The sequence below is a fragment of the Sciurus vulgaris genome (genome assembly GCF_902686455.1).
Source record: "Sciurus vulgaris genome assembly, chromosome: 3".
In the NCBI taxonomy this organism is placed as follows: domain Eukaryota; kingdom Metazoa; phylum Chordata; class Mammalia; order Rodentia; family Sciuridae; genus Sciurus; species Sciurus vulgaris.
This window is the reverse complement of record NC_136463.1, coordinates 73,784,942-73,801,015: the sequence shown is the minus strand read 5'-3', so window position 1 is coordinate 73,801,015 and position 16,074 is coordinate 73,784,942. Positions and strand designations below refer to the sequence as shown.

Below are 16,074 nucleotides of genomic sequence, written 5' to 3'. Positions count from 1 at the left end.
CTGGGGAGAAAGACACACACAAAACCAAGCAAGTAATGATAGAAACAATAGATAGGGGACTCTTGTATTTAATTTAAAGTTGAAAGAATTCTAAGGTATTAGTAGTAAAAACCTATAAAATATTTATGAACTAGAGAGAATGCATTTGGGTTTCTTTAAAGAGCCTGACTGAGATGGTGTACATGTGAAAAAATTGAATGGAGATGTAAGCCAGTATTGTGGTATTGTGATGATTTAACCACAAATGCCTTTCCTATTTAAATATTCCAATCAGTACTGTTAGTACACATACCTCGGAGAATTCTTTCCTCATGGCAACGAAGAAAGTCCCAGATTCTAACAGTGCCGTCATCAGAGCATGTAGCAAATTTATTATCCGTGGGTGAGAAACTGTTACGTGAAGACACACAGCAGGGGAAAGAAGTCAGCATTTAACAGATTATCTGTGCTTCTCAGACAGGGAAAAATAAAAACACTGTGCTGCATTATAAATAGGAGAGGAAGTATCCAGTGAAGAGGCCCTTAAAGAGAATGTTGACAACTAACACACGCATCTCATCAAAAGAAGACTTCAACAGAGTAGTTGTTTCAGTTTTCAATCATCAATATTCACACAATTTTAGGAGTGTATTGTCCTAATGCTACCCATGCTCCTCTTAGCATATGTCCTATCATATCAGGGAAACACAGGGAGCTGTTACAGTGTTGAAACTCAACCTATTTGTACAATATTCCTGCATACAGTCATTTAAATCACACAGGAATGCTGCCCCAAAAAATCAGCATCAGTTCTGTCTCAGACACTTTGTGGAATGATAGATAAACTGAAAAACTTAGGGCAGGCTACTGAAGGCCAAATACTAAGCATTCCTACAATGTTGCTCATTTATTTAAAAGGTCTGTGGAAAAACGTTCACACCTTCCTGCCAAGCTAGCAAATGAATGTCATACCCTTGAAGGAAAACTTTAAAATAGGGACGTTCAAATTTGTGTTTAAAGCCAAAGAATTTGTTGCAAAAGAGGGAGCCAGTTTTACTTCTTGGTAGTGAAAGACCACAAGTTTCTCAACTCTAAGAACTCCCTTGAACTTTTGAATCTTATAGAAAGGATCGATTGTGAAAACTCGAGGTATGACACCAAGGTCAAGTCTATAAAGCAGAAGCACATATATCCAACAATTTCTGTGATTCTGAAAATAGAAACAAGTGACTGCAGTGGATGGTGTTTCTACAGAGTCAACCGCCTCTCACACATGGGTGGCACAACCTTAAAGAATGCTGCTTAGCTTTATTCTGAGGCTGCAGCAATTCTTCAGGCTTGTTTTTGTAACTTTTTTCCCCCAGTTTTACTAGACATATCTCACTGATATGTAAAAACATACAACTCACTGAAAATATTAAACTCCACTTATTATACATTTGCACAGCTGATGTTAACAGAGAATCAGAAGAAAAGGTCCTAGAGTCTTCTTGACAAAGGTCTGCTTACAGCTGCAAAGCTTGAAGAACCCATTCATTAACCCATTAATGTTTGCCACATCCAGAGAGTTATCTGTGAGGGTTTATAGTCCTATACTTTCCTTTTGAAGTCGTGGCATAGCCAAGCCAACCAGGTCTTCACTTAAGCCTTTTTTTCTTGTATTTTGTGTGAATTCTGAAGGTGTTTTCTGTAGGCTTTAGATTTTATTCAGTTGTATGATTAAAGACTGAATTCTTTATTTGGAATGAAATAGTCTTGTCTTACACAGTAGATAATAAAAAGGAATAACGTATACACATTATTAACCATAAATGAAAAGAGAAAACCAGTGCAAAATGCGGCAGACAATACATCTCTAACATATTGCAAAGGCTGATACCAGGACAACACTACTTCAGAAAGGTGCCAGCAAAATGGTGAATGTGTGAAAACAAGGGAAAATATTGTGTTTATAGGGTGCAGAAAGTTTCCCAGAATCTGACAGAGCCCATGCATCTCTGCACCCAGAATACACTTAGAGAATAATTTAACCATGACAATAGGGACTACAGAAAATGGTATATTGTGTATAAACCTGGCCTCTCTAATCGCCTCCTTATGTGCCTGGAACATCTTGACGTTGTTCATGTTCGACTGCCAATATTTCACATATCCTCCGTGGTCTGCTGTCAACATCCACATGTCATTATGTGACCAAGTCATGGCCCTCACTGGGCTATCGTGAGCCTGTGAAAACAGAAAATATCTGTAAGGTACTGTCTGAAAGAACATATGATCAAAGGCTTACAGGAGCATGTATTAATGCACAACAATAAATCATCCAATTATAAAGTTTCACAGGGTCAATAAAGTGACTACATCTCAGATTCCTTACAGTACCATTCCTTACACTACCATCTGATACTCAGTATTACCTGTAATATTGTTTCAAAATTGAAAGTGAGTCCATTCCACAAGGTGAACTCTCCACTAGAAGCTCCGGTAACCAACCGTCTTCCTTCTGGAGTCCACTGTGGAGGAGGAAAAAAAATGACAGGTTACACAAGGGCAACTTCACTCATTTTTAAAACATTTACAAAGACTAGTTTGTTTGTTTGTTTGTTTTAACATATCCAGTAATCAATATTAAGTAGACAATACTGACTTTCACTTAAGTGTAGCTCAGCTTTATAAGCAAGTATTTTGTCAGAAAAGAACATGTATTAACACCACGCAGGGAAAGTACATTATGAGGAAACATATATATATACACTAAATTACAAACACCTATGCACTCTAGAAAGCATTTCAAAACAAAATAGACAATACTTCATTTTCCTAGGCTACATAGTAGATTAGCATAAATAAGGTGACTGGTCACCAGAAAAATTCAACAGCTACATTCATTAAAGATTTGGTGTCTTACAACTGCTATTCAACTAATGTAGGCAGAAAGTTATCAGTGTTTTATAAAAACAAACAAACACAAAAAGATAACAGGGCTGAGGAAATAGCTCAGTTGGTAGAGTGCTTGCCTTGCAAGCACAAGACCCCAAGTTCAAATCCCCAGCACCACACACACACAAAAAAAAGATAACAATAAATACCAACATAAGGCTATCAAATGTCTCCTGCAAATGAATGTACTTAAAATATGGGGTTAAACTCTCTGCCATTCACATAGCCAAGTCTTATGCTGATCTACTCTCAAAAAACATTAGAACCACAACTAATATTACCTAAATATGTTTAATTCATAATATGCATACTTAATCAAATCTGTAATATGCCAGACAACTCAAAACATTCACAATGTATTTTTTTCCTACTATTTGTTTTTGGTTTCTACAATAGATTATACACTTATTTTCCTTACAATTATATTTTCCAAAATAAAAAGTATGTCAAAGAACTGAAAAATACAAGTAAACCTATAGGAATAGCAGGATAAAATACATAAATTGAATACTATTTGGTAAATTACACAAATACGTTTCAATCTAACTTTTCATTGCTTATCTATAGGTCAAGGTTTATGATCATTATGAATGAAACCTGCCTACTTTCCTATTATCTGATATGGATCCCAACCAGTTAACAAGGCATACCACATATATATACAATGGAATATTACTCAGCCATAAAGAATGATAAAATTATGGCATTTGCAGGCAAATGGATGAAACTGGAGAATATCATGCTAAGTGAGATAAGCCAATCTCAAAAAGCCAAAGGACGAATGATATCGCTAATAAGTGGAGGATGACACATAATGGGGGGGGAGGGAAGGGTTAGTGTTAGGGTTAGAGTTAGGGTTAGGGAGGGGGGCAAGTATGGAGGAAGGAAGCACTGTATAGAGGGTAAAGAGGGGTGGGAGGGGTGGGGGGAAGGGAAAAAATAACAGAATGAATCAAACAACATTACTCTATGTAAATTTATGATTACACAAATGGTATGCCTTTGCGCCATGTACAAACAGAAACAACATGTATCCCATTTGTTTACAATAAAAAAAAAAGAAAAAAAAAAGTATTAATACACTATAAAAATGGAAAAAAAAAAAAAAAAAAAAAGAACAACAACAAGGCATACCACCAAACTTTAGACAGAAACTGCAGTGTTCATTTCTTAATACCTTTAGGCTATTTGGATTTTATTCATTTCAATTTTTTTTTTTTTTTGGCATTGCGGGCAATCAAACCCTGGACCTTGTGCATGCTAGGCAAGCACTCTACCAACTGAGCTGTATCCCCAACCCCCCACCCCCGGTTTTCTTTTTATCAGGAGGATATTAAAATTAGCTGTACAGCATACCCCACTGACCAAATCTCTTGAAAAGAAAATTATGCTACATACTGGTTGGTTCTATTTACACAAAAGTGTTTCTTTACTGATACTTCTATTGCCTTAGGCTTCTAAAGCAAATAAGAGCCTAAAACCAACTGCAACAATTTCTAGTAGCTCAAGCTGGCATCTTTCAGCCCTGCCCAATTCTCCCTCCTATCTGCATACCTTGCAAATATCACATCTTATTGTGTTCAGTTGCCATTAATGTCTGCCATGACTGTCTTTTTTTTCTTCCATGCCCTTTATTTTTGAATTATTTGCTCAATGTTGACTATTAATCATCCTACACCTCTGAACACTGCTAACCAACAAGTACATTTTTAGGAAATAGAATAATCAAAACACAAAGAATATTATTGTGCTGTTATCTACAGGAATATATTAATTGACTGCCTGGGAAACAGGGATGAGAAAATGTTTTCCTGCAAATCCCTCCAAATTTTAAATTTTTAAGCCATTTGAATGCATGACTGGCTGTAAAACTATTTTAAAAATTTCAGTATTGAGCATCCTTCACAGAGCTGACAAGTATGTACCACATAATACTTTAGCTAAATTCTTCATTTGCAGACTAATGTAGGACTAATTTTTCAAAAAGTAAATAAATATCCAACAGAATACTTACCCTGACAACAAATACTGGACACTTTACTTTATTTGTTGATGTCCGAACAAACTTTGTTGTTACTGCATTCATAGGATTATTCAACATTCCTATAGGTGGAACCAGCTGCAAAACAAGAAAACTGTGTTTTTAGAGCTCCTGATTATGCTCAGGGTAGAAACAAGGGCCATGGCAAGGTAATTATTTCAACATCTGAAAACAAATTCAGGGTAGGCTTAGTGGCGCACACCTGTAATTCCAACTACTTGGAAGGCTGAGGGAAAAGGAGCACAAAATTTGAGAGCAACCTTGGCAACTTAGTGGGATCCTGTCTCAAAATTTAAAAAATAAAAAAGGTTTTGGGTTGCAGCTCAGTGGTAAAACACCACTGGGAAGTGACAGGTGAGGTGAGGAAGGGAGAGGAAGAAAGAGGTGAGGAAGAATTTAGGACTACAAAAGTCTTTTTAAAAACTATTATAACTAGCTTATATTAATTAAAATAGGCTAAACACCAATTATTAAACAAATCAAGTCCCAGATTATCAGATTTTAAGTACTTCTCAAAGTCAATGCCATTGAACATGTTCAACAGTTTAAAATTTAAATTAAAAATTAAAGTTTAAAATTTAAAGTTTAAAGTTTTATAAGTTTTAAACTAACTTTCCTATTACAAGATTTTTAGTTCAATGTTTTGTTGAAACCACTTTACACCCCAAATCAAAAGTTCAGCCATCATGAGTTTTAATAAAAAGAATATTTAAATTGAGATAAAATACAACCCATGGGTCACACAAATGTGTTATATAACCCTTTCGGGAACCTTTTATTTTAATTATAAAAAGTAAAAATGTAGAAAGAAAAGAATATTTGGAACTTGAATTCACCCATTTTTAGGCTTAAATATTAAATATTATATTCAGTTTATATGACCTGTGTTATACTTACATCATTATAATAACCTGCATCAGGCTGAATTGCCCTCATATCTCTCTGGTCTCTTTGCCATATTCTATTCTGTTAAAATAAATAAAGAGATCAATTAATAAGTATACAGTCTGGTTATCACTGTGGAATTAAAGTAATTATAACAAAATGTAAGGTATGTTAAATGGGGAGAAAGCATGACTCAAAAATACTATTTTCTAAAATACAGGTAATAGTGATATCTTAAAGAGATTTCCCCTTTCCTACTGACACTGAGAATTTCCCTGCTCACTTGACTCACATTAGCTCCTACCTGACTCATATAAGATGCTTTTGACTGCAACAATTTCTCACTAACCACACCTTAACAAAAAGAATCAGGATAGCAGGTAGACAGACATCCCAGATTCTTCCAAAATCATCAGCACAAAATGATTCCTCATATCTTACCTGTGGGCTTTCTGAATTTCTCTCAAATTCTATCACCTAAGGTTAGAGGCTGTCAGTGTAAAAGCCTTCACCTGACAAGCACAAGGCTCTGGGTTCGATCCCCAAAAACTGCCCCCCAAAAAAGCTGGGTGCAGTGGCACACACCAATAATACCAGTGATTTGGGAGGCTGAGACAGGAGAATCACAAGCTCAAAGACAGCCTCAGCAACTTAGAGACCGTAAGCAACCTAGTGAAACCCTTCTCAAAATAATAAAAAGGGCTAGGAATGTAGCTCAGGGATAGAGTGTCCCACCCTCGGGTTCAATCCCCAGTATCAAAAATCATAATAATTCTATCATCTACTCTAGTTTCCCAACCAAAATTTGAAGAAAAGTCTAAATCTATCTTTATCTCTGCCTGCCTTTCTCACGTGTGTGCAAACAGGTCTCAATTTGCAGGTCTCAGGTAAAAAGCTGATAAGATTTTCACAGAAAGCTAGAGCAGACCAAAACTCAAAGAATACAGAAGTAATGTTAGAAAGTTACGTTTTTTAAAAAAAAGGGGAGAAAAGTAGGGCTGAGAGAAGTTTAGGCAGACCCCTACCTTGCCTTACTTACCATCTCAGAGTTGCTTCCACCCTACAGGACTGTAGTAGGATCTGTCTTAATTAGAGTCCTTTTTACAACTAGAAGAGCTAAGCGCTTGGAAGAGAGAGAATTCACGTTCCCAGTGCCAGTGTCTCTTGACACCCAAAGTTGCAGTTCTAAATGTGCACTCTCATACAAATATTGTATATTAGCGTCTCATTATTTCAAATACACTGGAGGTTTAACAAATACTTTAAGATAGGCCTTATCTTAAACAGATCAAAGTACCTTATTTTGATCTGTTATGAACTTGAGAATAAAGTCAATTTCTAAGTGAAGTTCTATCTTAAATAATTTTTCAAACGATGACTCATGCACCACCATTTTTTTAAAAAGTGAACCAAGGTAATAAGCCAAGGCCCTTTTTACATGGTCTCATCTGAAATTCCAGTTCACCCAACTAATCTAAGCAATACAAGTATATTTACTTCTCTACATTTAGAAAACCAAAATTTGGTCATCTTACCTCTAAATACTTAATTACAGATGGATTATAGTCTATGGTTTTTCGGTTTACAGCTTTTCTCATTCGTTTTCCATCAAAGGTAAGCTGCTGCATTGCTTGCTGCTGTGCGAAGTCAGGTCGTTTATAAAATAGTTGTCGAGGTGCCTGGTGTTGGAACCGTGGCATATGGAAAAAACGAGGAGGAGAACCAATTTCTGTGGCCATGGTGATGTTGTCCTTCTAGTACACTAGATACGGAAAAAGTACTTTCACTACAACATCAGCATTCTCTTTCCAACTAGTACTAAGGATCAAAGCCAGGGCCTTGCATTTACTAGGCAAGCACTACCACTGAGCAACATCCTCAGTCCATGAAAACATTTTTAAATGTACATTTTTATGCTTTTTAAAATAAGATATTACTTTTTACTTTCCAAACAATCTACTTAAAATAAATATGAAATCAATGGCAGAGACCAATTACACATTTGAAAAGGGTGTTAGACATAAAACACTAACAAAGACCCAATTCAAACATCTTCTGTACAAATATAAGGAAAATGATTGAGGTAAAATGCAAACAATTTGTTGAATAAAGATTGTACTGAGGCAGGCATGGTGGTATACACCTGTAATCCCAGGGCTCTGTAATTGTAGTGGCTAGAGGGGCTGAGACAGGAGGATCGTGAGTTCAAAGCCAGCCTCAACAACAGCAAGGCACTAAGCAACCCTGTGAGCCTGGTCTCTAAATAAAATACAACATAAGGCTGGGGATGTTGCTCAGTGGTTGAGTGTCCATGAGTTCAATCCCTGGTACACAAACAAACAAAAGACTTGTACTGAAGAAAGGTTTTTAACTTTTACTTGAGGGCTGGGGTTGTGATTCAGTGGTAGAGCGCTTGCCTAGCACATGTGAGGCACTGGGTTTGATCCTCAGTACCACATAAAAACAAACAAACAAACAAACAAACAAACAAACTTATCCTTGAATACCCAAGTACTATCTGTATTCCAGAAATAAAGATTCAGCATGAAAAAAAGAAAATACAATTGCATTTCAAATGAAGATTTGGCCTTAAATAAAAACAAACCACCTCACCATACAGTGATCAGGCTTCACATATATTTTATATGCTTCAGCTCCACGTTGTGCAAATCATTAAGTTACGTGACCAATCTGTAAAATGGGGCTAACGTAGATAACCTTAAGGATTCTTAAACTACATATAAGGACTAACAAACCCTCAACTTTTTGGGATAACAAACGGAATGAATAGGAAGATATTCTTAAGAGAATTCAAACTGGAAAAAATACAAGAAGATGGAAAGACCTCCCATGATCATGGATAGGCAGAATTAATGTTGTTAAAATGGCCATACTACCAAAAGCAATATACAGATTCAAGACAATTCCCATCAAAATACCAATGACATTCTTACAAAACAACTGGAGGGGGAAAAAAAAAAAAAAAAAAAAAAACCTCCTAAAATTCATTTGAAGAATAAAAGACCCAGAGAAGCCAAAGTAATGCTGGAGGCATCACAATCACAATACCTTATCTGACTTCAAAATATACTACAGAGCTACAGTAACAAAAACTACATGGTACTGGCATAAAAACAGACACAATGACAAAGTTGCACCTCTATAGTCATGTGATCCCTGGCAAAGATGCCAAAAACATATACTGGAGAAAAGAGCCTTTTTAACAAATGGTGCTGGGAAAACTGGTTATCCACATGTAGTAGAATGAAACTAGACCCTTATTTCTCACCCTGTACAAAAATCAACTCAAAATGGCTCAAAGACCTAGGAATTAGACCAGAAACCATGTAAGCCCTAGAAGAAAATACAGGGTCAAATATTCCACAGGCAACCACTTTCTCAATAGGACTCCTAAAACTCAGGGAATAGTGTCAAGATTTCATAAATGAGATGCCATTATATTAAAAAGCATTTTCAAAACAAAGGAAACAATTAGGAATGTGAGGAGAACACCTACAGAATGAGAGAAAACCTTTGCTAGCTACTCTTCTGACATAATTAATATGTAGAATATATAAAGTACTCAAAACTTTACACCAAGGGCTGGGGATATAGCTCAGTCGGTAGAGGGCTTGCCCCGCAAGCCCAAAGCCCTGGGTTCAAATCCTCAGCACTGGGGAAAAAAAAAAAAAAACTTTACACCAAATAACCCAATTAATAAATGGGTAAATGAATTAAACACTCTTATCAAAAGAAGAAATACAAATGACCAACAAATATATGAAAAAAGTTCCACATCATTAGCAATTAGGGAAATGTAAATCAAAAATACACTATTTCATCTCACACCAGTCAAAATGGTAGTCATCAAGAATACAAATAATAAATCCTGGAGAGGATGTGGAAAACAAGGAACACGTTCACACTGTTAGTAGGATTAAAATTAGTATGAAAATCAGTATGGTGGTTCCTCAATGGAACCACCATGACACAGCTATATGACTCCTTGGTATTTATTCTAAAGAATTAAAGTCATCATACTACAGTGATACATGCATACACATGTTTACAGCAGCACAGTTCACAAATTATGGGCCCAGCCTAGGGGCCTAGCAATAGTTGAATGGATAAAGAAAATATGGTGTGTGTGTGTGTGTGTGTATATATACATATACACACACTGGAGTTTTATTCAGCCATAAACAAAAATGGAATCATGTCATTTAAAGAAAAATGGATGGAATTAAAGACCATTGCGTTAAGTGAAATAAGCCAAACTCAGAAGGTTGAGGGTTTTAAGTTCTTTCTACTACGAGAAAGCTAGAGGAAAAAGGAAAGAAAGGAGGGATGGGTTTATGAAAATCAAAGGGAGTAGAAGAGAGGGACCACGGGGCGGGGGTGATGGTGCTGGGGAGTGATATTGGTCAAATTATATTGTTATATTGTATGTATGTGCAAATATGTAACAACAAATCCCATCATTATTTACAGCTATAATGCACCACTTAAAAAATGTGGCAGGGGGAACTACTCAGCACTAACTACTTGCCAGGTACTGAATACACCCACCCACCCACTCACCCACCCCAAGAGCAAGCGAGCGAGAGAGACACACACAGAAACAAACACAGAAAGACAAGAGACAGACTCTGTGTTCCCAAAAATCTAAGTTACCAGTGGAGAAGAGCTCAAAGAGAACAAGATAAGAATCTACTATTACTTTCACTAGTACGACACATGCATGTCAGCCATTATTACAGGCAAGAGGGATATGTGTGGAAATCTGCCAAAACACACCATTCTTAAGGTGAGGGGAAAAGAAGCTTAAGGTGAGGGGAAAACAAAATAAGTAAAACTATTTCTCATTTACCCACCATACCACAGTCAATATAATCTTTTCCCCTACCAAACATAATCCAAAATAATCTATTCCTCAACTAAAGTTTCAAACTGGTAACTAGCAAAATTTTACCATAGTACATCTCCAACTAAAAACAGGAATAAGATATATTTTTTTATAGTAAAATGACCTAGCTAAAAATCAACCAATTCCACAAATTTGATCCAAAATCAATTTACTAACTGCTTCATACAATTTAGTACAATAAGCTTTCAACTAAAATTGAGAAGGTTAGAGTGAGGCTCTGGCTTCAAAAACAAAACAAAGCCAAAAATCCCTGAAGGATCATAAACAGGCCTAAAGTATAAAGCAGCAATTTTTCTTTAAACCAAAAACTTATATTCTATTGGTGGTTCTCTCCCCATCCCCACCTTTGGTATCAGGGATTGAACTCAAAGGCACTTAACCACTGAGCCACATCACCAGCTCTTTTTATATTTTATTTAGAGACAGGGTCTCACTAAGTTGCCAAATTGCTAAGGCTGGTCTCGAACCTGAGATCCTCCTGCCTCAATCTCCTGAGCTGCTGGGATTACAGGCATATGCCACCATAACTGGCTAAACTATTGGTGGTTCTTGAAATCAAAAGAGTTGACAAGCAACGTTAAAGATTTAAAAAAAAAATTAACAGAATATATGAACATTGCACATTTAATAGAACTGTTTTTGTGAAACTATAAAAGAAACATTTTCTTCAAGAGAATCTATCAAGGGAAAGCCAAGAACTTAATGTAAACAATTATTTATATTAAAGGTGTTTCCTCCCCTCTGCATCTTCTGCTTATGATTACTTAATTTCTGCTGCCACTGTACATCAATAAGCCAAAGAAAATCACATATAGCCTCAGTCCAGTACAGGTAGTGTGCCTGACCCTCAGTAGCTATGACATCAGAATTTGGTTCAATTATCAAATCCAAAATTTCAACTACTCAGAGCATCTAGTCAGCACAAGCAAGTTTGTTTTCTAAAACTGAGATAACAGATTTCTAACCAAAAGCAGATTAGTTAATATATTAACTAGCTAGGACAGCAAATACAATTACTGAAGTGCTCTTAAAAATAATGGAAGTTTTGAGAGTCACACTAACATTAAACTCCTGGACCCCAGAGTTAGAACCTTAGCCTGGGAACTTCTGATTTAGATTATCTCTAGAACATTAGGTTCCGTGCTAGACAATCTAACCTAAAAGAGATTTTTAAAAAATTTCTTCCTAGGGCTGGGGAGATAGCTCAGTCGGTAGAGTGCTTGCTTTGCAAGCACAAGGTCCTAGGTTCGATCCCCAGCACTGGAAAAAAAAAAAAATTCTTCCTAAAAGATCTAATACCTAATATGTCACTGAACTTTGGGACTTGGTCAATACAAAATGATCAATATTTTTTTCTCTTCAAAGTCTAAAAATTAATAAATATAAAGGCTGAACAAATTAATAGACCATTTAGTCTTTTAAACGTCAACAAGGAAGCGGTTTACATTTTTAAAAGTTCTCATAATGAAACAGTATTACCCTATATGCATGTATGGTTACATGAATGGTATGAATCTACATTGTGTACAAGCACAGAAATGATAAGTTATACCTCATTTGTGTACAATGAACCAAAATGCAGTCTGTAAAAATAAAAAATGTAATAAAAAATCGTATAGTAAATGTTCAATAAATATTAGCTATCATAATTATTTTTTTAAAAAGTTCTCGAGGGGCGGGGGCTGTAGCACAGTGGTAGAGCTCTTGCCTAGCACGTATGAGGCACCGAGTTCGAACCTCAACACCACATAAAAATAAATAAAATAAAGGTATTGTGTCCATCTATAATAAAAAAAAAATTTTTAAGTTCTCATGATTATGAATCTTGATTACAGTAGTAGAAGCATGAATCTATGTAAAAGTTACATATTGTATGCTTCCACTTATATGACATTTATGAAATGAAGAAATGACAGAAATGGGGAAAAGACTAGTGGTTGCCACCAGTTAGAGATGGAGGAGGTAGGCTGGTGTGGTTATAAAAGAGGATCCCTTGTAGTGATGAACTGTTACTGCTAGACTATGGTAACAAATACACAAAGAGTAATAACATACCAGAACATATAATTCATATGATAAAACTACAGAACTATATGCACACACACAAAGGGTACAAGTAAAACTGAGGGAAATCTATATAATCTGTATGTCAAATGACTGTCCATACTCTGCTTATAACCTAGCAATTTTGTAAGTTATTATGACTAGGAGAAACTGGGTAGGATACATAGAACTTCTCTGTATTACGGATTCCTTTATTATTTCTTACAAACCCATGTGAATCTATAATTATTTCAATAAACATTTCACTTGAAAAGTTAACAGGCTGGGCATACAGTTGAGTGGTAGAGCACATGCCTTAGTATGATCCCCAGCACAAAACCAAAACAAAACGAACAAAACAAAACCCTGCAAATACACATACAATCAAAGACAAGTACCCTTAAAGATTGCCATCATAAATCAATAACTAAACTAGTTTACATGAAAGATCACTTTTCATTAACCTTAAATGCAGTAGTTTTCCAGCTTTTTTAACTTGCAGCTACAGCTTTAGCTGCATATATAGAGAAAGTAGCTTCCAAATGTGTACTTAGCCACAGAGTTAATAAAACATTAACGGATACCGCAATAGACATGTCTGATGTATATTACTTTATAATGAGCTTGGGTTTTAACAATGACTTTAATGTGCCATTTCAAAAGCACAACTGGTAACAAATAAGAATGTCTTCTTTTTTTAAAATGTTTTTAGTTGTCAATGGACTTTATTTATATGCAGTGCTGAGAATCAAACTTAGTGCCTCACACATGCTAGGCACTCTACCACTGAGCCACAACTCCAGCCCTGTCTTCTTAAATATAAATAACTCAGTACTTCAAGTTCAATTCTGTGACAGAGAAATCTGTACCATCAACAGTTCTCAGTGGAGATTAAAGTCTAGATTACTGGTTATGGTTTTATTCCCTTTCATCAGCATGGAAAGCAAGGTTTTCCTATTTAACATCATTTTTCTTAACTGGATTATATTTTATCAACTATTTTAGCCAATAAAAATTGGGCAAAGTTGGGCTGGGGATAGCTCAGTTGGTAGAGTGCTTGCCTGGCAAGCACAAGGCCCTGGGTTCAATCCCCAGCACCACCCCCCCCCCCCAAAAAAAAAAAAAAAAATTGGGTAAAGTGGGCTAAAGATGAAACTTGGGGGTAAAATTTTCCTAACATGCATGAAACCTGATTTAAAAATGAAGCACCACCAAAAAAAGAACCCAAACAAAAACCCTGACAAATTAATTGTCAAGGGGTTTATGAATTCATCTCAGGAAAAAAGAGATAAAAACTATGTAATATTTTCTAAATAATGTAATAAAACCATAAAGTCACCTCCAAAATCAGGAATAAGAATGCAAATATTTGAGTTTGAGTCAAGGCTAGCAGTCCCCAAATTTTGCTACAAATTGCAATCAATAAATGAGTAAATAAAACAAGACATTTTCATTCTGATTTAATGTCATGGGGTATGACTTGGGCAGCAGAGACTTTTTTTAAAGCTCCCCAGGTGATTTTAAAGTACAACAAATTTGGGAACCACTGGATTAATATAATTTAGATTACTTCTGAAAGAGTTTCCCTATGAGAGCAAGTCATTAAACTTTTAGTCATCTTAGGGACCCTTTTTATTCTTTTTTTTTTCACCAGCTGGGAGCAGAGGTGGAGAAGGTGTGGAAGCCAGGGACTCCAGCAAGGTAGGAAAGTACTCTACCACTGAGATACAATCTCAGTCCAGGATTACCTCACCCTTAAAAAACTGAAGATCCCTACCAAATTTTTGTTTGCTGTGGTATTTATAAGTATTTGCCATATTAGAAATTAAAACTATAAGCAGGGTATGGTAGCATATACCTGTAACCCCAGAGACTCAGGAAGCTGAGACAGGAGAATCAAGTTCAAGGTCAGCCTCAGCAATTCAGCTATAGCCTGTCTCAAAAAAAAAAAAAAAAAAAAAAAAAAAAACCCTGGGGATATAGTTCAGTGGTAAAATGCCCCTGAATTCAATCCCAATTTAAAGAAAAAGACTGTAAAAAAGTTTTGTATTGGGCTGAGAAGATAGCTCAGCTGGTAGAGTGCTTGCATGCAAGCACAAGGCCTGGGGTTCAATCCCCAGTACCGCAAAAAAATAAAATAAAAAATAAAAGTTGTTTATTAATTTATTTTAAAATAAGTCAATTTTAAAGTCTTGAAGAACAGCACTGTTTTTCACATTTCTGTGAAACAATTTAAGGTCTAGTTTAATTAAAAATAGCTATCTTCTCAGGACTGGCTTCACCACTGGCAATATTATTTGTGTCACATACAAAAATACATGGAGCAGGTGTGGTGGCACACACCTGTAATCCCAGGGGCTCAGATCACTAGTTCAAAGTCAGCCTGAGAAACTTAGCAAGGCCCTAAGTAACTCAGTGAGAACCTGTCTCTAAATAAAATACAAAAAAGGGTAGGGAATGTGCTTCAGTAGTTAGGTGGTTAAGATATTATGGATACTCTTTGCTACTCCAAAAAAAACTTGACAAGTGATAGTTATCAAATATTAACTACAAAATATCTGAAATTTTACTAATAAACTTTTTGCAGTTACATTAAAATCTGCTACTTTTTCTTGCAATTTGAATAGAACTTCTACCCACTCATGATCTTGTTACATCATGCATTGATTATTTGAAAAAGGCTAATTTCAGAGAATTATGCTTACCATTCCAATTATAGTCACATTTCTTCTAAAACACAATCATTTTCATTAAAGTCATCACTAGTCTCATCAAAAAATGTATTAATTATTGGGAACACTAACTTCACAATGACAGAAACAAGCTTTCCAAAAGTCTAATACTGAAAATTCATTTTTTGGGTTAGGGAGATAGCTCACTTGGTAGAGTGCCTGCCTCGCATGCACAAGGCCCTGGGTTCAATCCCCAGCACCGCCAAAAAAAAAAAAAAAAAATTCATTTTTTTATTGCTTGCAGTTGATACTTACAGTTGTTTCCCTTGAAGCAATGGGACCCCTTCATTCATTTTCAAGAAAAATGTCTGTCATGTACACAGGTCTGAATACCAAAGTTTGTCATTCTTTTCTTTTAAATGCTTTTTTTTTTTTTTTTTAATAAGACTACGTTTTAGAACAGTTTTAGGTTCACAGCAAAACTGAGCAGAAAGTAGTGCTGTGTTACCATACTATCTCCCCAACAAACATACATCCCCCCGGCATGAACAGCACGTTATAATCAATGAGCCAACACTGATATATTATCA

At 35.8% G+C, this 16,074-nt stretch overlaps 1 protein-coding gene across 3 annotated transcripts in view; it reads right to left on the bottom strand.

Moving 5' to 3' along the window:
• WDR33 (WD repeat domain 33) overlaps positions 1 to 16,074 on the bottom strand; it is a 102,697-nt gene that overhangs the window by 57,229 nt on the left and 29,394 nt on the right. For all 3 annotated transcript variants that reach the window (XM_079130431.1, XM_079130430.1, XM_079130432.1), the window contains exons 2-7: positions 7,378 to 7,604; positions 5,855 to 5,923; positions 4,931 to 5,035; positions 2,394 to 2,489; positions 2,054 to 2,205; positions 293 to 390 (exon numbers count right to left, since the gene is read on the bottom strand). In XM_079130431.1, coding sequence (XP_078986557.1) covers positions 293 to 390; positions 2,054 to 2,205; positions 2,394 to 2,489; positions 4,931 to 5,035; positions 5,855 to 5,923; positions 7,378 to 7,581 — 724 coding nt within the window. In that variant the 5' untranslated portion in view covers positions 7,582 to 7,604. The remainder of the gene's footprint in view (positions 1 to 292; positions 391 to 2,053; positions 2,206 to 2,393; positions 2,490 to 4,930; positions 5,036 to 5,854; positions 5,924 to 7,377; positions 7,605 to 16,074) is intronic.